Source organism: Oryzias latipes, chromosome 6 (assembly GCF_002234675.1).
Source record: "Oryzias latipes chromosome 6, ASM223467v1".
NCBI classification, from domain to species: domain Eukaryota; kingdom Metazoa; phylum Chordata; class Actinopteri; order Beloniformes; family Adrianichthyidae; genus Oryzias; species Oryzias latipes.
Window position 1 is genome coordinate 3029244 of NC_019864.2, and position 23472 is coordinate 3052715.

The 23472-nt window shown below is 38.0% G+C and overlaps 1 protein-coding gene across 1 annotated transcript in view; it reads left to right on the forward strand.

Moving 5' to 3' along the window:
- Positions 1-604: 604 nt before the first annotated feature.
- Positions 605-23472, forward strand: part of met (MET proto-oncogene, receptor tyrosine kinase) — an 85223-nt gene continuing 62355 nt past the window's right edge. Inside the window, exons 1-2 of the mRNA XM_011472878.3 lie at positions 605-861; positions 3097-4252. Coding sequence (XP_011471180.1) covers positions 3098-4252 — 1155 coding nt within the window. The 5' untranslated portion in view covers positions 605-861; position 3097. The remainder of the gene's footprint in view (positions 862-3096; positions 4253-23472) is intronic.

Sequence of the window (23472 nt, forward strand, 5' to 3'; positions counted from 1 at the left end):
GAGGAAAATACACCAAACAGGAACAGTAGAGGGCAGCGAATGGACAGGAACGGTCAAGGCCTGACAGTCCAGATTCTAGCTTAGAGGAGGAAAACAACCACATCCATGGATCTATTTGTCTGAAAGCAGATCCATCAGAATAGAGCAGAGCAGGGAGTTCGTTGCCTGCCCAGCGTATTTACGAAATCACAAATACAAGAATTTTCCAAGATTTTTTCATCTGCTCTGGATTCACATTGATTTGAATAAATAAATACTTTTAATATACCCTCCATCGTGATAAAAATGTTACAAAATCATGTAAGAAATACAACAACAAAAACCCCACAATGTTTACCAGAGTGCATGGCCTTTAAGTGCTTTAAATCCTTTTTTGTCATTGTTGTAATTAGCTTGAATTTAATGTGGTTCCTGTTGTTATAACAAACTGGCTCATTTAACAAAGCTAGTCGTTGAAGGTGTTGCACCACATTACAAACAAAACTGGTTAGTAAAAACCACACGTTCTTCCCTGTAACGGGTCTCCTCAGACCCCTCTACCTGAATGGCGCCGAGAGAAAGGGGCGGGGCTTCACGCGCCTGCAGCAGATGCTGGCAGGAGCTCCGCTGCGCTGCCAGCTCTCACTCACTCACATACAGAGTTGAACCCGCGCGCTGCAGAGAAAGTGACTGGCTGTTCGTTGCTGTCTAACAGAGAAAAAAAACCGTGGAAAGAAACTCTGAATAGAGGAAGATTGGTTTCGGCCGTCATAAAAACGGCAATAAAGCCAGGGATTTTAGCTTGAAATTCTTTTTTAACTGTGTTTGGGGAATACGGCATCGGAGTATGAACTGAGGAGCGGCGGTGTTGCTCATTAACAGGTGAGTTCATCTTCATTCTTTGCCACTTTATTTGAAATCAAACGCCTGTTCTGTGCGTAAAGGCGCATCTCCAGACCTTCTGCGTCACGGTTCTCTTTGAGAACCTTTTTCTTTCGCGCCATCAACTTCCCACCCATGTGGGTTTCTGGCTGATTTGAGTCTTCTGGTTATGAATCATAACAAACTACTTCTTGGTGTCCTGTCTCCTTTTTGGTTGAAAATAAAACAGCTGGACAGCAGGGCTGTGCGCGCGGGAATGTGTGCAGGTGCGCAACATTGTAACTAATACGCACAGTTAAGCAGGTTGCGTCAAACATCACGGCCCACTTAAAAATGTTAAACTGAGATACATTTTAATGCAACTCTGGGTTTTCAGCGCAGCAGGACGTGTTGTTTGTGCTGACCGCTCTGGAACTGCGCATGTCTTTGGGAGTTTAGGTGACACATCACATTTCAAATCCGTCCAAATGTTTCAACTAAATGCTCCATTGATGAATGTGAAGCACAAGTTTGCGGTGCTGCTGGTTCATTTCTGCGCTCTGGCTGCATGCGGGGATGGTTTAAAAACCGCATCCACATCAGGGAGCGCATGACCCTGCAATTGCTGCTCGGTCTCTTCCCGCTTTTACTTCCCTTAAAAGCATCTCCCAGTGGATTAGTGTTTAGTCACTGGGGTTATTTATCATTTCACTGAAGGCCCCCCTTGCCTTTACCCCTCCCGCCTCCATTGTTTTAATTGAGTTGATCTCTCCTCCCTGGAGCTCTTGCTGTCTAAACTCAGGCAGTGGGAGCTTTGCCCAGCAGAGCGGGCTCCTCTCTGTGATTCCTTTGGGAACAGAGCAGCTGAGCACCACAGAGGCCCTCCTCCAGTTCTCACCGCTGCTTTAGTTTGTCCGAGTCCATGTTGCCACATGTCAAAGTTACATTGAGACTGATACTCCAACTCTGTTTGTATTTGCTGATTGTGGTGGTGTGAGTAGGCCTTCTCCCCTTGACACAGTTTTAGTCCGGGCTTCAAAGAGATTGCAGTTGTTTTTATTTATTTTTTTGAATTCCCACTTCACATGTGTAGAAACATCCTCAGTAGCTTTGCTGGACCTTTTTATGGGATAATTTAGTTGAATGGAGTCTCTTTTACACCTAGATGGCACAACTGAGGAGTAACAGGTGCTGTATGTAGTGTAACAGTCATGTGATGCAGTAGTGACATGCATTGCCACTTTTGCATCCTAAACATGGTCTGTTTTTATTTAACTAAATAAAACATGCTTCAAACAGAGCAGGCTACCCTATTGGACAATCATAGTCAATTCTACACTAAAACCACTCAAACAGCTTAACGCAGGGGTCTGCAACCTGAGGCTCCGGAGCCACATGCGCCTCTTTTATCCTTCTGCTGGGACTCTTTGGCTTTAAGAAAGATAAAAACAATTTACAAAAAAATATCATTATAGTTTTAGTGAATTTACTTAGTTGTGTCATTTATGCTTAGATTTATAATTTTCCAGATATGGTGGTTGAAACTGTTTAATCTACTGTGACTATTAAGCTTTTATCCTCTTCTTATCTTCTGCTGCACAACAAGGTCTAGTTGCTGTTCAGAGGAGAAGAAATTTGCGTGCAGAATTGCATTTACATCTATAGATTAAAAAAAAGGATTCTACAGCAATATTGTTATATTTATAGTAAACAGGGAAAAGGAGAAAGGACTTAAGAATGATGATGATAATGATAGAAAATTTCATGTTTCATTTTGCTTTGTTGCAGTTTTAATTCTGTTCATTAAAATCTAAAAATCTGCAGCAGATCTGAATCTTTTTTGACACAGGGACCAAATGGCTCTTTTAGCATTAAAGGTTGCAGATCCCTGCTTTAATGGAAAACTTTAATATACAGAATCATTTAAAATAGTGTGTTTGTTCCTGTTGTGTCACCATGTGTCAGAGACCTACACAAAAGTCTGATAGAAGTTTTTCCATCGTTTAGCACACAACATTAAATTAAATCTAAACGGGTTTTACCGAGTATCACACCAGTTTTTATGTCACAGCGGTTTTGATTGTTGACTCTCCGGAAAGTTAAATAAATGTATCTTGAAAATCTCATCATGCACAGCCTTCTTATCTGCCATCATTGCTGCACTAGGACCAATCTTGTGTTGTAAGATGTCATATTTCAAACAAGAGTTCTCTGTGCTTATTGTAATAATGCATATGTTTTTTTTATCTGAAACAGGATGGATTCCCTTCTCTACTCCATGTTGCTGTGGGTCCTTTGTCCCAGTGTGAGAGGCTGGTGTGACCATGCATCTGAGAGGACAGATCTCAACCTTTCTGTCACTTACGACCTCCCAACATTCACTGCAGACTTTCCAGTCCAGAACATGGTGATTGTGGATGGGATCATCTATGTCGGTGCAATAAACAGGATTTATGCCTTAGCCCCTAACCTGACAAAACTATCAGAGTACCACACAGGACCACTGTCGGCTAACGAGACCTGCGGCCAGACACAGGCCAGAAGGAACAGCAATGAGAAGGTTGACAACCACAACATTGCTTTAGTGGGTGAGAAGATGTACGACCAAGGCTTGTACAGCTGTGGCTCTGTAGACAATGGAGTCTGCCGTCGCCATGTCCTGAACGAGGGCAATGGCCTGAAAACCGTTGATGAAGATGTATATTGCTTTGCAGACAAGGTGCAGCTGGGTAACGGTCAGCCCAGTGACTCTGATATGGTTGTGAGCCCATCAGGGTCTCAGGTGCTCAACGTGGAGAGCAACTTTATACACTTTTTTGTTGGGAACTCTGAAATTCCAGGTAAAGACAACGTAAAAGGCATGACAACACATCCTCACACCATCTCGCTGCGGAAGATGAGGACAAGCCAAGATGGTTTCACTTTTGAGTCCGGCTCCTCATACATGGACCTGATTCCGTCCCTAAGAGGAAACTATTACCTGCGCTATGTTTACTCATTCCACAGTGGACCCTTCACCTACTTCCTCACCGTACAAAAGGTGAGCTGGGACTCTCAAGCCTACCATACACGCATCGTCCGGATGTGCTCCTCCGACAAGTCCATCCGTCGCTATGTGGAGATGCCCCTGGAGTGCATCAGCACTAACAAGAGGCGGCGACGCTCTGGAAGCCTTAAGGTCTTTAACATTCTGCAGGCTGCTCATTTCACAAGGGTGGGAAAAGACGAAGAGAAGCTGTTTGCCGCCTTTGCCCAAGGAAAGCCAAACTCTCCGGAGCCAACCGCCAACTCAGCCATCTGCATTATGACCATAAAACAAATCAACGAGAGGTTCAGGTCAAACATACAAGGTTGCAGCACAGTGGAGCCGTATCACTTCACTGGATCGGACAGGAAGTCCTGCCACAACCTGGTAAGAGCTGGGACTGGGTGATGTGGGGTGAACCTCTTGGACATTTGTATATTGGGCAGAAAAATGCAAATAATGCAAACTGTAAAGAAAAAAACAGATAAGATGCGGGTTCTGCTCTGCTGTGGCTCCTTCCACATGGCTGTTAAAAGTTATTTTTCCTGCAGGCGCTGAGCGTTAGTGTCATCATGATGTAGTTTTACAATGTACTTTCAGACACTTGACTTAGGTCACTATCAACCAGCTGTTGTGTGTGCATGACTCTGTTTAACAGTTTGAGTTGAAGTCTTTGGTAGAAGAGATTATGTCACAAATTGGGTGGTCTCAGGTCCAGACAGGCCTGATATCTACTTTGATCTTGTCTGAAGTGCCCTTGGGCAGCATGACCTGCTTCTGACTTTGTCCTCTGACCCCTGCGATTGTTCATGAGCTAAAGCTGGGCCCTAAACATGTGAAAGTCTGGTTAAGCACTTAAGACGATTTAAAAGGCCAATATACAGTTTAGTGGTCAAGCTAATTTCATAATGCTCAATTTGTTAAATAAATGCATTTTATTTAAAAAAAAAAGGTTGACCTAAAAAAAGCCAAAAAATACAAAACACACATTTTCCAGACATGACCACATTTGTTGCAATATATGGCTCTCTGTATTATAAGGCTTGGCGTTATTGAATGGTCTGTTTTCGTATTTATGTCATATATATATATATATATATATATATATATATATATATATATATATATATATATATAAGGCACATCGAACTATAGGGCACATTAAGGGAGAGAAGGGAGTCAGAGATAAGTCCATTAGACAGTCAGACTTTATTATGTGTTCTCAGTAATTCTAGAACTTGTTTGTAACACGCTACACGTTAGCCATGTTAGAAGGGTTAGCCGTGTTAGCGTACTCATAACAACTGTGACTCCCAACCTTGTTTGTAACATGCGAAAAAACAAATAGCGCTAAAACAAATGTTACTGTGGCTACGCTAACTCCTAACCATGTTTGAAACATGTAAGAAAACCCGGACAGACACCACGATACGTTGGCTGGGATAATAGCGTTACTGTATTAAAAAACACCTGTAATTCCTAACCTTGTTTACAGAACATTAAAAAACAAAATAATACTGCTAAAACAAACATTACTGTTACTACGCTAACTTCCGACTTTGATAGTAACATGAATAAAAGCAGTCAGACACCACTACATGTTAGCCACGTTAGCCTATTCACAATAACACACAACCTTGTTTGGAGCAGAATTAATCCATTTATAAAATGCTCCGGAGTATAGGGCTCACTGCCAGGTTTTTTTTATTTTTTATTTAAGGACTTTACTGACGGTGTAGAAAATACAGTGCTAAATATTTATTTAACTCCTAGTTGTATAACAAAAAGGCAATAACAGTTACATAGATGAATGCTTGATTCTAATGCTTGATTCTAATATTTTCAGCCAAAGTCTAATTCATTGATGGATGTTGTGAGACATTCGAATGGTGTTTCAAACTCAATATATTCAAAAGTTCTGGCTATAAAAAACATAAATGTCCTGAAAGAGCTGCAGGTTTCTAACCAGAGTTGTTGAAAAAAGCTGAAAGCTGGTAAGAACAGAAGAAACAGAGGAAGATCTTAACAGTGGGAGTCGTTTTCAGCACCGACACATCAGCAGTAGAAGCCTGGTTGATGTTGGCTCACTACAGCATAAAAGGCTATTTAGTTGCAGTATTTTTGTGTTTCTTTTCATCATTTATCCTTCATACAAAATTGGAGATGAACTCAGTGAGCTGCGGTTTTTAAGGTGAGGTTGTTTTTGTCCATATTTGGTGAACTTTTAGTTACTTGTTGCCTTTTTAAACAGTCCTCCAGGCTTTGGATGTTAGAATGACAATTCTGAAAACAGGGAGGGAGAAACATGAAGGTTCTGTGGCCAAGTATAACTTTGTTCTTCTCTAGTAAAATAAACTTTTCTGTCCAGAGTTCAACTGATCGTACTTTTTAGTAAATGAAAAATTAAATGAAATCCAAAACCAAAAAAGACAAATAATGTAACACTAACTAGGCCTTTTGTTTGAACACAAATTTGTTACTGACAAATTTTTCCTCAAACTGATTTCTTACTTTTTCTCCAAAATGCTCTTTAGAAAGCTGACATTTAGCTTCTCTGTAATCATGGTTTCATTTTTAACTTGTGCTAAGAAGCCTTCGGCTTTTCAATGCAAGACAGATGTTTGCCTGAGCTCTTGTGCTTAGCCTCTGTCCTTTAATCCATTACCAATGGCTCCATCTAAAGACCCATAACCCTAATGACACCAAGTCAACTGACATATCTGTCCATCAATATGCGCCCACAAAGCTGCATTGTGACTGCATCATTGCTTAACCTCAGCGTGTACGGTGCTTCTCCGGTCAGGCTTACAATAGCTGAGGTCTGTGATTAATTACACAGTGAATAGTTTGTCCTATGGGCATGCACACACAAGAGTTGCAGGAAAACACCCAACACACTCCTGTAAAAACATTAGCCTCACTGGAGCGTAACCACTCTGTTACTTTTAACTTTATTTGGGATTGCAAACCCAGGAACCTGAAACCTCCCCGTTTAAATGTGTATGTAACATGTTTATGTTAACGAATAACTATTAGATACAATCTTTCTAAATGTTCAGGCTGATCAAATGCAGACAAAAAATCAATGTAGACATCTTTATAAATCTGAGACTGTTCTCTTTTTATTCTTTGGTGTACACTACACACTTAAATGGATGAGATCTCACTGACTACATGATGATTGACTTGCAGGTTCTTAAGTAGCTTCAAACTGTATTGGCAAATCTGTTCATGATGCAGTGTGTTTGGATGGCCACCAAATCCTTTTCATAATCTTACTTTACTGTCTTCACTTTGACCTAGAGTTCTCCATTTTTAGAGAACTAGTTGACTTAGAAGAGACTACTTAGACTGTTTGCAGATTTGACAAGAAATAAGGATTAATGATTGACACGGCTTAAGCTTTTGAATCGACTATTAACTCAAGAATTTTGATGTGATGCAAACATTTAATTATTTCTCACCCAAAGAGTGTTCCATTTTCAGAGTTTGGCATGACCGTGGAATAATTCATTTACCAAATTTCTATATTCCGCCTAACTTCATATCATCAAATAAAGCAGATTTTCTTTAAAAGAAAAAAAAAAACTAAAGACCACTAAAGAGGTGGAGTATAGTCTACCTTCCAAAATCTGTAGTGATTCTCAAAATGTCTCTTTTTAAGCTCAGAAAGCTCATCAGAAATAGTTTTAACATTTGAAGATGGAAAAAAAAAAACGTCTTTTGACTGTCATTGTGATATAAATATGTCAGAGTGTCTCTTCATGTACTGTGCAGAGGATCAAACCAGACAACATGCTTCTGCATATAAAAAAAAAGTCCTGCAGCTCACAACTTTAAGTTAAAACAAAAGCTTCAGATATAGCAGCATGTGAGAAATGCTGCACAAACATCAAAGGTCTGCTTGTACATCCTGATGGTGACGATTGCATAAAACTACTGTTTTGGCCACTCCAAGAAAGTGTACTGTTCATTAAATTGAATTCCTTCCGTTTGACTCACTTGATTATGGGGTGATATCAGTTTTGCTGGAGGTATGGAAGCATCTCTGTGCCATATAATTAGTTGAAGAGTGCTTCTGTTCCCTACACTTCATGTCACTCTACATAGGTTTTAATGTTTTTGCAAAGAACATGTTGAAAAGTTGATTTTACTGCTGCTTTTTATATTGTTTACTTTTGACTGATACGGAGAACTGACAGGTCTGCTGTTTGCAGTTTTTAGGAAGAGAATTGAATGCCTTTAGTTTGATACCAACAGAGTTTTTTTTAATCTAGCCAGGTTAAGTTTTGTTCAGATCCTCCTATCTGAAATAGTTACAGTGACAAAAAGCAGGAAGCAAGTTGCCACCTGACGCTTGTGATACCATCCTAACATTGAGTTATCTAATCACTTAATAGATTTACTGCATCTCTAGTGGCATATGGCAGATAGGCTGTTATTGCAGTGTTTGGGGGGCGATAAGTGCAGTTGTAAATTTATAAAGGTCATAAACGTTCAGAGGATTGCTAAAGCACACGTTTTATTTTGGTTGTGCGCTTTGCCAAACTGCACATTTCAGACAGATAAGGATGTGGCTGAAAGCTCAGAAGATGAGCATATTTGGAGTTTTTAAGCGGTGCTTGTCAGCTCAGACGAGCCTTTTAAGTTCAGTTTAAGCTGTATGATAAGATGAATGTTAGAATGATGAATGGCCCTTTTTCCAGTTGCCTGTGACAGAGCAAATCTGCTTTGTTCTGTCAGACTGCAGACTCCCTCCAGGGTCTTCCACTGAAGGCTTAAAACTGAGGAAAGGACAGATTTTCTTCACCATAAAACATAGACTTCTGACTTTAACAGATTTACTCCACTTCTCAACTGCTTGAATATTTGAACAGAGTGAAGCAGACATGGATGGAAAGGTTGTCTTTTTAAAAAGAATCTCATTTTTAATGTCTAACCTTAAACAAGATATGTGTGAATCCTTAGCATGTGGGATGATCCCTACGGGTGATGTGGGTTTTTGGGTTGCGCGGGTCCGTGAGGGTCGTAGGGAGGAGTGGCTGCATCTTAACCCTTGTTTATCCTGACCCCCCCCCCCCTTACATTGACATGTTATTCCTTTCATGACAAAGGTGGATAAAGGTGAAAAGATTTCATGTAATCCATGGACACCAGTGAAGATCACAAATCACTGAAGAAAAAGGTTCAGAGTACTGTCTAGTGGGTCTAGATGACCCAACTCCCAATGTTAAAGTGCCTAAGATAGCACAAGGGTTATGAAAAATGCAGGTGTGTCTTGCAGTTCCCTTGTAGTTTGTGTGGCCACCTTAAGGGCGTCATGAAAAATGTAACATCCCATAGTCGTGCGTGGGGTAAGACTAACATGAAGTAGCTGTAAGAACAATGTAAATTGCACGCCTTTATGATGTATGGGTGATGCTGTTGCATGGCACCCTTTACGCAGCACTCCTGTCGTTGGTAAGGTGTAAGTACTGGCTACTGGCGACGTGGATTTGCAGGTTGTATAGTGTAGGATGCCAACAGGAAGTATGCTCTGATTTTCTAATTTTCTAAATCCCGGGAATCCTGTTGCGTGCAAAGAGCACGCACCTGTCACTAGAACAGCACTAACAAGCTCCTTGCACAGTGCGCAGGATTTGGTGGGGGTTGAAAAAAGAAAAAATACATGACATGCCTGCTCCTCAGCTACTTCACCCTTACCTTGTGTGTTGTAAAAGTGTTCACTATGACCTGATGCCTGCAGCATGCTCATAGAAAAAATGTGCATGAACATTTTTATTCTACTGGTTCACCGAGCGGTCCACGACTTTGATATTTCCTGCAGGTCACCCGTGTGCCCCGCTACAGGTTTGACCATCGCAGACACCCTGTATCCACCTGAGGACTAAGGTGACTGATGCCTGAGAACCATTCATGTCAGAAAAGCTAATATCCACATGAAATACCACAAAGCACTGGAGTCTCTCCGCTGTCATCAAGAGCCAGCGTCACTTCTAACCCAGTCTAACTGACCCTGCTTAAGCCCCTACCCCCGCTTGAAGAATGTAAATTTAGCACCAAGGCAATACTAGTGTCAAACTTTGTCTACCTAATGAGAATTCCAGACCAAGTACCAAGTACCCTACAAGTATGTGAGCCAATAAGTACATTTAAATAGACTGAAAGTGTAGTAACTATGGCAAAACCAAAGTAAAATCTCACAATTATGTAAAAACCTCTGAAGCTATTCAAGGTGGAAGTTTCCCGTAAACGCCGTCACTTTCAAAGCATGCTTGTAAAAGCCACTCTCTTGGATTTAGGGTGTGCAGAACCGCTGCCTTTTGAGGACTTCCTATTCTGAAGCATTCAAGACAAATAAAGAACAACCACAATTGGGGTCAAAATTATCATCTGATTAGCATTGATTAGAGAAAGCCAACCAAAGGCTGATGGCTTTTAAATTGAATCATTGGCCTGATTGATTAAGTCTGCTTGTAATATAATTGTAGTGGGGCGATGGTTCTGACCAACAGCCGCCTTAATTAAGCCGTTCATTTTAATGAATACGTTTTAGACGCTGGTTTGTGAATAATGGTTTTCAAAAATGAACCACAGACACCTATTGATTTTTTTTTAGGTTACTTCAATGATTAGTTAGTATATATTTTTGGATAAAAGTCAACTACTAATTTTATACTATATTTTGTTTTTATATCTATGTTGTATCTCAGGGCCTGTTTTACTAAAACCTGTGCAAACTTGACACAACACAGAGAAATATGAACCGTTGGATGAAGGAACCAAAGCACAATAGACCTGGCTTGGTAGTCTTAATGTAGCGGTAAAGGTGGAGTGGTCAACCTCTGATTGGAGGTTATGCTTATACTGAGGACCATTGGCAACAGTAATGGATGCAGTTGGCTTGAACAGGGAAACAACTCAAAAAAGAACATGACTAAAACCAATGAGTCACTTAAAAGAGCAAACTAAAGAGCCCAATCCTCTCAATAATGTTGAATGACTCCCATTTTGCATATTAGCCATTGATGAATATACTATATGGTAGATGACTTGTACTAATAATAGCGCTTTTCTACCTTCTTAGAAGGCCGAAATGGCTTTACAGTGACAGTCCCATTCACCTATCCACTCACACGTTCACACATAGATGGCGGTCTGCTGCCAAACACTTTGACCATCAGGAGCAATGTGGGGTTCTGTGTCTTTCCAACACTTCAATGCATGGGTGGGCAAGGCTGAAACTGACCCTACGATCTTCCAATCAGAGGTTGACTGCTCTACAAGGGTTGGGCGATGTCCCTTAAAGTGGCAGTTGACGATGTTTGCAGTAAAACATCGGGATGGACGATGACATCGTGGGGGGGGGGGGGGGTAGTTTAAATAATTATTATTCATTATTTTACTTTATTACTATATTTATTTTATTTCCCAACTAATGATTTATCTATGATGAAAAAACAATGTCCAGTATAAACTGAGGGAAGTGACTTTAAGAAAATAAATAACAAACAAAATAGAAAAGAAGTAGTCCGCTCCCGCACTTGATTAGTCAATCATGCCGAGTGAGCCCCGAGAGGAGCGGACAAACAAAACACAAAACCAAAAACTTAAACAGGACCGACCGGCTGCTCCGCGGACGCCAGGTGCGACGCGCGGACGCCTCTGCGCTGTCTGCGCTCCGCCACTTCGTGCCCCCCGACGTCCCTGCGCGCTCCGGGCTCGCTGCCGGTGAACCGAGCGACCGTGTCTCTGAGCAGTGCAGCCGGACTAACAGTTTTGTGTTTGAGGGGAAGGGAGGATGCTTTGTTACGTGTGCGCTATGTGTGGGAGACATCGGACTGCAATCCGTCCCGCAGCTCTAGGTGAACAAGCTACTGATGGTGTCGCGATGGTGTGTCTCCATCGTGATGTCAGTCAGCCATCAGCACAACCCTATGCTCTACCTCTGCACTTATGTCTCATGGGCATTTCTGACAGAAAGCGCAGAACACATTGAGGAGAGACATGCATTGGGATTTATCAAATGTTAAGTAGGTTGCAGCCTTTGCTATGACCTTGTTTTTTGCACATCTGTAAGGCAGCTGCAAACAGACACAACTTTAGGCAAAAAATGCCCCAGTCATTGTGTCAAGGAGATGTTTTATAGAATAGAATAGAATAGAATAGAATAGAATAGAATAGAATAGAATAGAATAGAATAGAATAGAATAGAATAGAATAGATAAACTTTATTTATCCCACAAAGGGGAAATTTTCTTGTCTCTGGCAGAAAAAAATACATCCACAAATACAAACAGCAAAAAAGTGGCATTTAGAGAGAGAGAGAGACACATTTATTTCGGTTATGTTAAACACACAATTTTAAAACATCAACATGAACATAAACACTGAACAAACTTAACCAAAAACGGTGTTGGGTGAAGCCAAGGCTTATTTCCCGACCCTGATTACAAACATCACATCTACCTACAAATTGATAGAACGTAAAAAATAATACCCTTTCAAAATTACTTAACAACCACAAAAGTCTCTCAGTCCAAAAGGTCTTTTTGATACATTTTAAATGTATACATTATTTGAACAGATATACGGAGTTTGCATTCTTCAGATCGTCCGATAACAAATTCCACATGTTGACCCCCTGAACAAAAATACTATTCTTCATTGCATTAGTTGTTTACCCCGAAAATCAAATTTTATTAACTTTAATTAAAAAAACCCTCAGTATTTTGGCGGGTACACATTGCTTTTTAACTTTAAACATGAAAATTCCAGTACTAAGATTAACTAAATCCAAAGATTTAAGTGCCCTTAATTTTGGAAATATTTGTTTTGTGGATTGATTGTATAAAGAGTGGTTTACAATTCTAATTGCTCTTTTTTGCAGAATAAAAACAGGTTTTGCATTTGACTTATAACTGTGCCTACAGATTTATAAACAATATGTCAAATAAGGCATTATGAGGGAACAATATACTGTAGAATATACAATGTTGTTGTGTTAAAAAATATATTAAAATATACTTGACTTTATGTAAAATGGCTAATAAATTGGACAATTAAGGGAGAACATGTGTTATGTGTGGTTTTCATGATAATTTATAATTTATAATAACATAACATATAATTTAATTTCAAAATTACTCCAAGAAATGTTATTTCATTTACTCTTTCAAGAAGAGCATCGTCAATTTTTAACTCAGAAATGTTTTGCAGTTTTCTATAGCCAAATTTGATGTACTTAGTTTTAATTATATTTTAGGACAGTTTGTTTGTATCAAGCCATTGTTCAATTATTGATAATTCTTTTGTCATATCTGCAAGAAGCTCATCCAGATTATCACCTGATAAATACAAAGCAGTGTCGTCAGCATAATACACACTTTAACAAATCAGAAACTTTACAGAGGTCGTTTATGTATAAAATAAATAATAAAGGACCCAGTAGGCACCCCTGAGGTACTCCACATGCTACAGGACACATATCAGATTTTTCGTTATTAAAATAAACATACTGATATCTGTTAATAAGATAACTTTTTAACCAGTAAGATGTTATTCCTCTGAAAACCATATTTCTCTAACTTACTTAGTAACATAGTGTGATTTAATGTGTCAAACGCTTTTTGAAGATCAACAAAATCACCTAAAGTAAATTTCTGGTTCTCTATCGAGGAAGAAATATGATCAACCAGCTGCATTATTGCCATTGAAGTAGATCTGCCAGCCCTAAAACCATATTGATCCTCATGCAATAAATTATACTTATAAATAAAATTATTCATTCTTTTAACAAAAAGTTTTCTAATATCTTGGAGAATTGAGATAGTAGTGAAATTGATCTGTAATTTGTAAATAAATGGTGATCTCCATTTTTAAAATTTGGAATAATTTTTGCTATTTTCATGTTATTCATGTTATTGTTGGGAAAATGCCCTCATGAAAATACATGTTAGTTAGTGGTTCAACAATGAACTCAATGGTGTTTTTAATTACAATGACATATCAATGTCATTCCAATATTTGGATCTTTTATTTTGAAATTCTCTTACAATTTTTAGTATTTCCTTTGTACTAACCTCAGACAGAAACATTGAAAACAATTTTCGTTGGATTTTAAGTTATTTCAACTTCTTTTTTAGCTCTTTTATTTCCATTGCAATTTTATTTCCAACATTAGCAAATAATTCATTTAATTCATTTGCAATGAGCATTGGGTTTCTAATATGACTATCATCTTTTCTAAATTGAATTGGATAATTTTTTATTATTGGTTCTTTTGGTTAATTTGTTTATTATTTTCCACGTCTCGCGCATGTGTAATTTGTGTTGCTCAATTAACTTATGATAATACCGTTTTTTAGTATTTCTGATATTCACCAATTTATTTTTATAATTTTTATATTTATTTTCTGCTTCTTTCCTTTTTACTTTTACAAATTGTCTGTATAATGTATTTTTCTTTTTACCAGCCTTTTCAATCCAAGGCTTTTCATTATTTTGTTTTCGACTAATTTGAATCATTGGACAGTTTAGATTATAAAGCTCTATGTATCGTTGCAGAAAGGCATCATGAGCTGCATTCACATTGGTAGAAACATAGATTTCATTCCATGTTTGAGTACATGAAGCTGTCCTAATCAATGAAGTCAATGATTTCGATATTGCAACATCTTCTAAATTTGTCTTGGGTCTGTGTATAGATTTTCTTTGAAGACACATGTTTCAACACTGCAAACACAGGCAAGTGATCAGTAAAATCACAAAACAAAAGGCCTCCCAAAATGTCTTCATCTGTTGAATGTTTGATCTGACAACGTTGCTGATTCAGTGGTTATACGCGTTGGCTTGTTGATTATTGGGCATAAACAGTTACCGTACATTGAGTTAGTAAACTCCCTTGTTTGATTTAAACCAGTTTGATTAATTAAATCAATGTTAAAGTCACCGTATACGATTTTTATTTTATTTGTGCCCATAGTATTTAAAACGTTAGACATTTTTTCATTGAAGGCCAGATATGTACCCGGTGGTACAAATACACACACCTAATCAATATCTGTCTTGAATGTTCATCTTCTCTTTCTACTGTGATACATTCCAGAACATAATCAATAGTGTAAGATAATTCTTCAACAATTTTGCTTTTTATTGTTTGTTAAATAGATGAAGCCACTCCTCCACCTTTTCTTCTTTTTCTATTGGTAGTGTAGGGTTAGGGTTGGTAAGCTCGTACCCCTCAAGATTTACTTCCACCAAATTGTTATGATAATAATTATCATCATAATTCTCATATAAACTTCTGCTGTTGAAGTGAAAAACTGATAAGCCTTCTTGAATGTCCACTTTGTTGTGAAGCTGCTCCACAGTGTAATAATTACAACTAATTTCAAGATCATTGTAGTAGTTTGAGTCAATGTCACACTGTCATTTTCAAAGTCATGCTTTGTGTTTTCCGACTAATCATAGATAGATATGATATTCTGTGCACAGCAATGAGTGATCCTTTGTATTTGTGTAAACTTTGCAGCTTGTTTTATTTTTCATTGTTTTATCTGTCACAACAATCAGGCATCCACTCCAGTTTCCAAATGAATATGGGACTACTTCCTAGGTTTAGTTTGAACAGTCCCAAACCCATATCCTTTGGAGACTATTTTGTGCATTTTATTTTGGATCTTACTGTAATAAATCCACCACCTGTTGGGCAAGAACAGAACTGCAGGGTAAGCATATGTTTAAGTAAACTACTGTTTTGCGTACAAAGCCTTTGGAGATTAGTGGTATTAACTTTTCTTTTGTTCAATAAAGTAAGAAAAAGGATAATTATCCTGGTCCATACCCAATCTCAGTGTGGGGTTATGAGAGTAAATAAAATGCATGGTGCCGTATAAAGACAGAACCAAACAAAAGAAAAGTATGACACTGTGTTACAAAAATAATTAGATAATAATTATGTTATTATGAAGCAAAATCTGATTTTAACCCCAGCTTTGTCTGCATTAATTTACAAAATAATTTTGTAATAATTGATCATTGGTCTAGTGTTGTGGAAATGTTTGAATGTTTTTTAACCTAGTTTTGATAGTTTGTCTATTTGTACGGTTTTACGAGTGGTTGTGCTTCAGAGTGTTTGACCTCTGAATAGAGGATCGCAGTTTTGGTTCCTGCCTTTTTCCATCCACGTGTCGAAGTGTCCTTGGGCAAGACACTGAACCACATTGCTCCTGGTGGTTATATGTTGGTGAACGTGTTCGGCAGTAAAGCCACCATTATTGTGTGAATGTGTGTGTGCCTGGGGGAATGAGACTGTAACTGTACAGCACTTTGGGCCTTTTAAGAAGAGAGTGAAGTGCTGCATAAGTGTATAAACAATTTACCATGTGTTCATGTTAGTCTCATCAAGCACCAAAAATCTCATTGAAAGACAAACCTGCTTACTCTGGAAAAAACATTAGCTTAATGTCTGCTGGCACTGGAACTGTTGGCATGGCTCAGTCTCAGCAGAACAATGCCAACGGGACTGAGGTATGAACTTTTGGCAGACTGCTGAAATAGTTTTTCTCTGTGGTTCTGAAGTGAAGGTTTTTGCTCTGATTTAGTTCTGGATAGTTTGTGACACATTACTCAAGCCAGATCAACAGTTTGTTTACACTGACCTCTTAGCCAGACCACCTTCGCAAAAGAGATTTTGATCTCCATAAGTTTTACCTGGTTATGTAAAGGTAAATAAATATAAATAAAACCGCAGGGGATATGTTCTAAAAATATCCCACAATAGGTGAATCAGCGAAGTAGGATTAGTCAATTGGTTCTAAAACTCCTCACTACACTTGCCTTAGACAGACATAAACAATTTCACATTTTTAAACTCTTAAAGTTCAAACTTTCATAGAAAAAAGCGAGTTATAGAATGAAAACAAAGATATGATCACAATTGAAGATCTATGTAGATTTGACAAACTGAACGCATTCTGAGCAAGAGAAACGGCACACAAGAGATTGATTGACAAGATCAACAGCCAATCAGGATGCAGAACACAATAAAATATAATATATATATATATAATAACACTCTGCCCCAACATCTCAGAGACTGCACTGACCTCCCAGTTTTTAAAAAATCACTTAAAACTCATCTCTTTAAAATAGCTTTTAATCTTTAAATCTGTCTTCTATGTTTTTACAGTTTTTCTCAGTCGCTTTAGTACATTTCTCAGATCAGAATTGAAGTTTGCAAATACGTGTGTGCATTTCTCAAAACAATTTGTTCAAACAGCGAAACACTATGGATTTCTTGCAAAAGCCTGTAACTTGCTCAAAATCTTTAGTTCATCTCTCCAAACTAAGTCTTTATGTCATTGAACATGTCAGTGCCATCAGAATGTCAAGTCCTTGTGTCATTGTCTACGAACAAGACAGTCAAATGACTTTGTCATGTTGTCAATATAACTGTACTTTAGAGGGAGGTTCTGATGTAAACTATGGCTAAAGTTTGGATGACAATTATTGTAAAATGGAAGTTACACCTTTTTTGTTTGATTGCAAGAGACTGGACAAGATTCACATTAACACTTTTATTGTTCATATTGTAATTTGTTGACAGACCATGTCATGCCAACATAGAAAAAAACCACTGAAAACAGTAACACAAAGGGGAAAAAAAGATAGGACAATATTCTGTCCAACAGTACAGGCAGTGCAGTAGGAATTGGTGTGGTCCTCCTACACCTCTTATCGTTTCTGTATGTTAGGCCACAAATTCTCATCCACATCACAGCGAATATCCTCTCTTGCAATGCAGCGAAATATGTTTGTCACATTGTGACAACTTGGTCAACCATTTTGCAGTTAATGACTCATACAGTGAACAAATGACTAGGTGTTTTGAGGAGTAAGACTATTGCACAGTGAACTATATAATACATTTTGATCAACATGACATAAACAATTGATAATGTAGCAAAGAGCAGAGAATTGTACATAATCATTTGCATGGATGTTCCAAAGCAATTGCAACTTGTTCAAAGAAGTGAGAAACTGCTTATATGATGTGCACAAGTGACATCATGATGTGAAGATTGAACAAATAGTTTTGGGAATTTCATTCTGATCTGAGAATTGTACTAAAGCGACTGAGAAAAACTGTATTAATTATTTTATTATATTAGCTCTGTTCTTATTAACTGTTTTTGCCCATGTGTTGTAAAGCGTCTTTGTGTGCCATTTAAAGCGCTATACAAATAAAATTTATTATTATTATTATTATTATTAATATTTTACAGTAAAAAAAAGAAAAGGATGGAAAATTGCACTTAAAAAAATCCACCAAACAGCAACACCGAAAAGGGTGAACCGCGATATACTGTAGTGAGGGAACACTGAACAGGTGGAGCAGGACACATTTGAATTTTAAATGGCATAAATTTGTATTTTTTTATGTTTAATGAATGTAGACTCACATTAGTTTTTATAAATGTATAAACAGGTAGATAGATAGATAGATAGATAGATAGATAGATAGATAGATAGATAGATAGATAGATAGATAGATAGATAGATAGATAGATAGATAATAGATAGATAGATAGATAGATAGATAGATAGATAGATAGATAGATAGATAGATAGATAGATAGATAGATAGATAGATAGATAGATAGATAGATAGATAGATAGATAGATAGATAGATAGATAGATAGATAGATAGATAGATAGATAGATAGATAGATAGATAGATAGATAGATAGATAGATAGATAGATAGATAGATAGATAGATGAATGAATGGACATGACTGGTTTGAGGCACCAGTGTTACAGTGCCTCAAACCAGTCATGACAGACTTCATGATTTATTCCAGACTCATGGTCACAACTTAAGGTACAGTATATGAAAAATTACAACAGTTAATAAGAAATTAATTAATTAAAAAAGATCAAAATAAAATAACAAGATAAAAACATTACTCATACATTCCACACCATTAAACATTAGTTACAATGACAAATAAAAAGACAGTCCCTCCAGTGTTTCCATAAGATTGACTGGAAGCGTACGGCACTAAATCTAATGTTACTTATAGCCAAGATGAGAGGATTCTCTGAAGCATTTAGTCTGCAGATAAACTAGGACATAAGTGAGCGCATGCAAGCCAAGAGAGTGTCAATTCTAAGAGAAACGAACAGCTCACTATCAGTAGTCCTACTTGGCTTATTTAAAAGCACTCTTAGAGCATTATTGTACGCCACCTGCAGCTTCCTCATACTGGCACTATTCTAGTTTACCCAAAGATGAGCTGCACACAGAGGAGCACAAAATGCTTTAAATAACGTCACCTTGAATCCTTCTGTACACATACCAAACTTTCGAGAAAGACTTGACTACATACCACACGACACTGCTTGTAGATATCTGCGTCATCTGACCAATCTTCTGAAATTACATGCCCAATACAGTATTAAATTAAATATTTTTATTTCATAACTTTAATTTGAAAATTCCACAGAGGGGCAAAAACACCGAAAATTTGAAAGCTAGTATTTAGTCAGTCTGAGTGTGTGTGTGATCATTCAGACATGGGCTGTAATTTTCCACAAATGCAGTGGACTACAGCTGCCAAACAATAGGAGACAGTCTCAGTCACGAGCATGTGTGTGTGGAGGTCACACACACATGCTCATACCTGCTCATAGCATCACTCAGATGGTATTTGTTTGCCCGAACATGAACCAAGTGAACAGAAAGGCAGGGCTTTTTGATTCAGCATCAACACCATGTTTTCACTGATGGTTCATACTCCTATTTTAGGAAGATTTTTGTGACTCTTAAACAAACAAAACCACAATGGACTGGATGCAATCGTAAAAATAACCCTTTTGCTATCTTATGCAATTTAACATTGGGAGTTGGGTCATCTAGACCCACTAGACAGTGCTCTGAACCTTTTTTCTTCAATGATTTGTGATCTTCACTGGTGTCCATGGATTACATGAAATCTTTCCACCTTTATCCACCTTTGTCATGGTAGGGAGAACAGGTCAATGTAAGGGTGGGGTCATCTAAGATAGCACAAGGGTAAATGGCATTCATGAAAGCAGACACATCAGGGATTCAGCTCCAACGCCTGTGGCATTATCTTTATCTGTGCAGATGCTTCAATTAGTACACATTGCTAAAGACAAGAATAGATAGGAATCAGATGAAAAAGTAAACTTTTTGCTTTTGTTGCAGTGTAAGGGAGTGTTGAACTGTTGAATCCAGTCTAATGTTTTCCTCTGTGCTCAATTTAAAACACTATATAAACAGCTAGAATGTCAGTCTATGGAAATCTGTTGTTTTAAATGCAAGCTATGCTAGACTGACGCCTTAAAAGATTTTACGACTCCAGAACAGATATGGAACAGGTGCTTTCATGAGAATGTGGCAGTTACAGAATGGGGAAAGAAACTTCTGAGTGAGAAGATAGTAATAAAGATAATTAGAGTGGCACCAGGCACTGCCTTCTTTCCATGTTCTGCGTGCCCAAGCTTGTTTTTGTTGTTATGAAGAGACCCTACAGCGATCAGGATTCAACAAAAAAGGATGTAAGTACAATGATCTTGTCCAGTCCTGTCCCCTTGTTTTTATCATTTTTTTGCACACAGAGGACTGAAAAATTTAGATTAGATATAGAGATTTGTCAACTCATATTTTCCGATGTTCCTGCATGCACATCCATTGGCAGAGAAAAAACAAACAAGATGCTTTGCTGATCAGGACAACAGAAAATCTTTAAGACAAATGTCACTTCAGATGATGTGTCCTTCACACAGGAAGCAGTCATTAGTCACAACACTAACCAGATATATAACCAGTCAACCTCAACATTCCTCATGGAGGCTCATCAACACTCATTTGTGGGTCTTTTAGAATGATTTACCTAACAGGTAGCACTGCCTATACATTGATTGATTGATTGGTTGACTGACTGATTGATTGATTGATTGATTGATTGATTGATTGATTGATTGATTGATTGATTGATTGATTGATTGATTGATTGATTGATTGATTGATTGATTGATTGATTGATTGACTACAGCCGGGCTTGCAAGTTGGTTGGTTGTTAAGTACAGTATATTGATTTATTGATTGGGAGGTGTGTTGCTGGATGGATGGATGGATGGATGGATTGGTTTATTGATTGATTGATGGATGGATGGATTGCTTGATTGATTGATTGGCTGGTGGATTGATTGATTAATTGTTGGATTGATTGATGGATGGATTGATAGATGGATGGATGGATGGATGGATGGATGGATGGATGGATGGATGGATGGATGGATGGATGGATGGATGGATGGATTGCATCCTGGTTGTCCTCCACAACACTTTTATCCTCCATAAGCCTTTGTAACAGCCAAAGCCAGCTTCCAGCAGGTTAGTTCCAGCTACATCCAGTTAAAAAGCATAAACGCAGGATAAATGCATGACTGGTTTTGTGTGTTTCACAGTTTTCTAAAATGTAATCCCTACAAAACCCTGGTGTCAGTTCGGCTCTGCCAGTCAGATGCTGCTGCAATAGTTGTTCCTCATCCTGCTGCATCACACATGTGATGTGACTTTACAAGATAAAATGTTGATGCAGGGAGCTCGGCAGCCGTGTTCCAGCACTCGTCTGGTTCCGTGTGGTGAACATCTTAGTGAATGAGTTCATGTGTGAAAGCATTTCCTGGCTAGTTTCTAAATGTTTTCACATTCACTCAATGATAATGTTTAGACAAAGGGCAGCAAAATTAACAGTGCACGAAATGAGCTTCTTGTTTGGCAGTAAAGCTGAAAGGGTTTTGTGTGCACATCTTATCTATGTTTTCTAGATAAAGGGGTGTAGTAAATGTGTTGGTTTAGTTAACAGTAAATGTCTATCCAGGATACAGACGCTAGAATTTGATGTTGTTTTTTCCTTTCTGTTTGAAATTAAAGACATTTTGAATTTGCAGTAGTCTCTTAAAAATTAAAAACAAAGATTTTTGTCCATAGATTCATAAAAATGCATTTTATTTTGCTAAGATCGCAAAGAAACATTTATAACTTCAATAACTGAAATTTCTTTGCTAAATGTTCATGATCAGATGCCCATTTCTACTTAAGAAATACTAATTCTGTTTGGTGTAGATCTAGATGGTTTAAGGATGTGTTGGCATATAAAGGGTACATTTGAAAGAGTTGTTTGTACTTTAAACAGGTATTAAGAAGATTGTTTTTAACTTTGTTTTGTTGACCGATCTGCTGATGCACTGTTAACGCTCAATAACAAATTAGAACTAGATAGGCTGCATTACCTGCAATAATGTGAATAGTGTGAATGATTTATGCAGAATGTTGAAAACAATTTTCTTTAATTGCTAAAAAGTTTTGTGAAAATGGTAAAGCTTTTTTCATAATGCTAAGGTTGCTAAAGAACTTGAAATTTCTATTAATCTTTGTAGATAGATAGAACGCTAAAGAAGTTTGCCTAAAGTTCTGGAAAAGTTGTTGTAAAAGGCTTAGCTTTAATTGCTGAAGCTGTTTGGTTCCCTACATGCTGAACCTTTTCCTTTGAGACTTCAAGCTCAGAAGATGACATTGAAATGACCTCGTGAAAATGCTGAAGGAAAATAAATTACTGAATTCTGAAGTTTTGAAATTTGGTATAAAATTTCTAAAATACTTTGCAAAAGCATTAAAATCTCTTGAAAGTTTTATAAAAGAAAGTGAATTTGGAAATATGTCTAAATTAGCCAAAACATATAAACAACAACCTATAAAAACCAAATTTAGTTTAGCCAAAGCATCATTTAAATAGAGTTAATGTCAACCTTCCTTTAGGGAAAGTCGCTGTTTTGTTTTGCACTTCCAGCTGAGTGGACGCCAACATGATTGTTGCCAATATTCACCGGTAACTTTTTTTTTCATTTTGACGCTACGAATGTATGGACTTTGATAATCGAGGAGAAGATATACCCATACCTGTGCTCGTTTTATTTGGACACCTTCAACTCAGCTTAATCAAGCTGACAGTTTTGCTATGGCGGACAACAACCTCTGACGTGCTCGGAGCTACCTGTTTCGATCTCCAGTCTGTGGCTTTATGCAACTCTTAGCGATGATCCCGTGTCAGTTATACATCTGGTGGACCCTGACACTCCTTTGGCCCTTCCACCGGCCAACGGCAAGGCTAATTCAGTACTCACAGTTCACTTCTCCACATCTACACTCCCTCCTGCTCTCCCTGGTCTTCTTTTTCTCTGGAGCCCCCCACCCATCCGACTGGTCACCATGGGGAGCAGAGCCCCTCAACTATGGATCTCTCTCCCTCTGGACCTCTGCATCATTGACTCGTTACCCATCTTTAAATCCAGACTCAAATCCCGCCTCTTTAAATCTGCCTTTCCACTATGATTGCCCATCCGCCCGTTGGATGGTTTTATTGTGCTTTTATTGTACTGATATTATTTATTTAGTATTCCTTTTTCTGTAATATAAGGTGTCCTTGAGTGGCAGTTAAGGCTCTTTAAATAAAATGGATTATTATTTATTATTATTGTCATCCTAATTCAAATGAGATGCATCCACTGAAT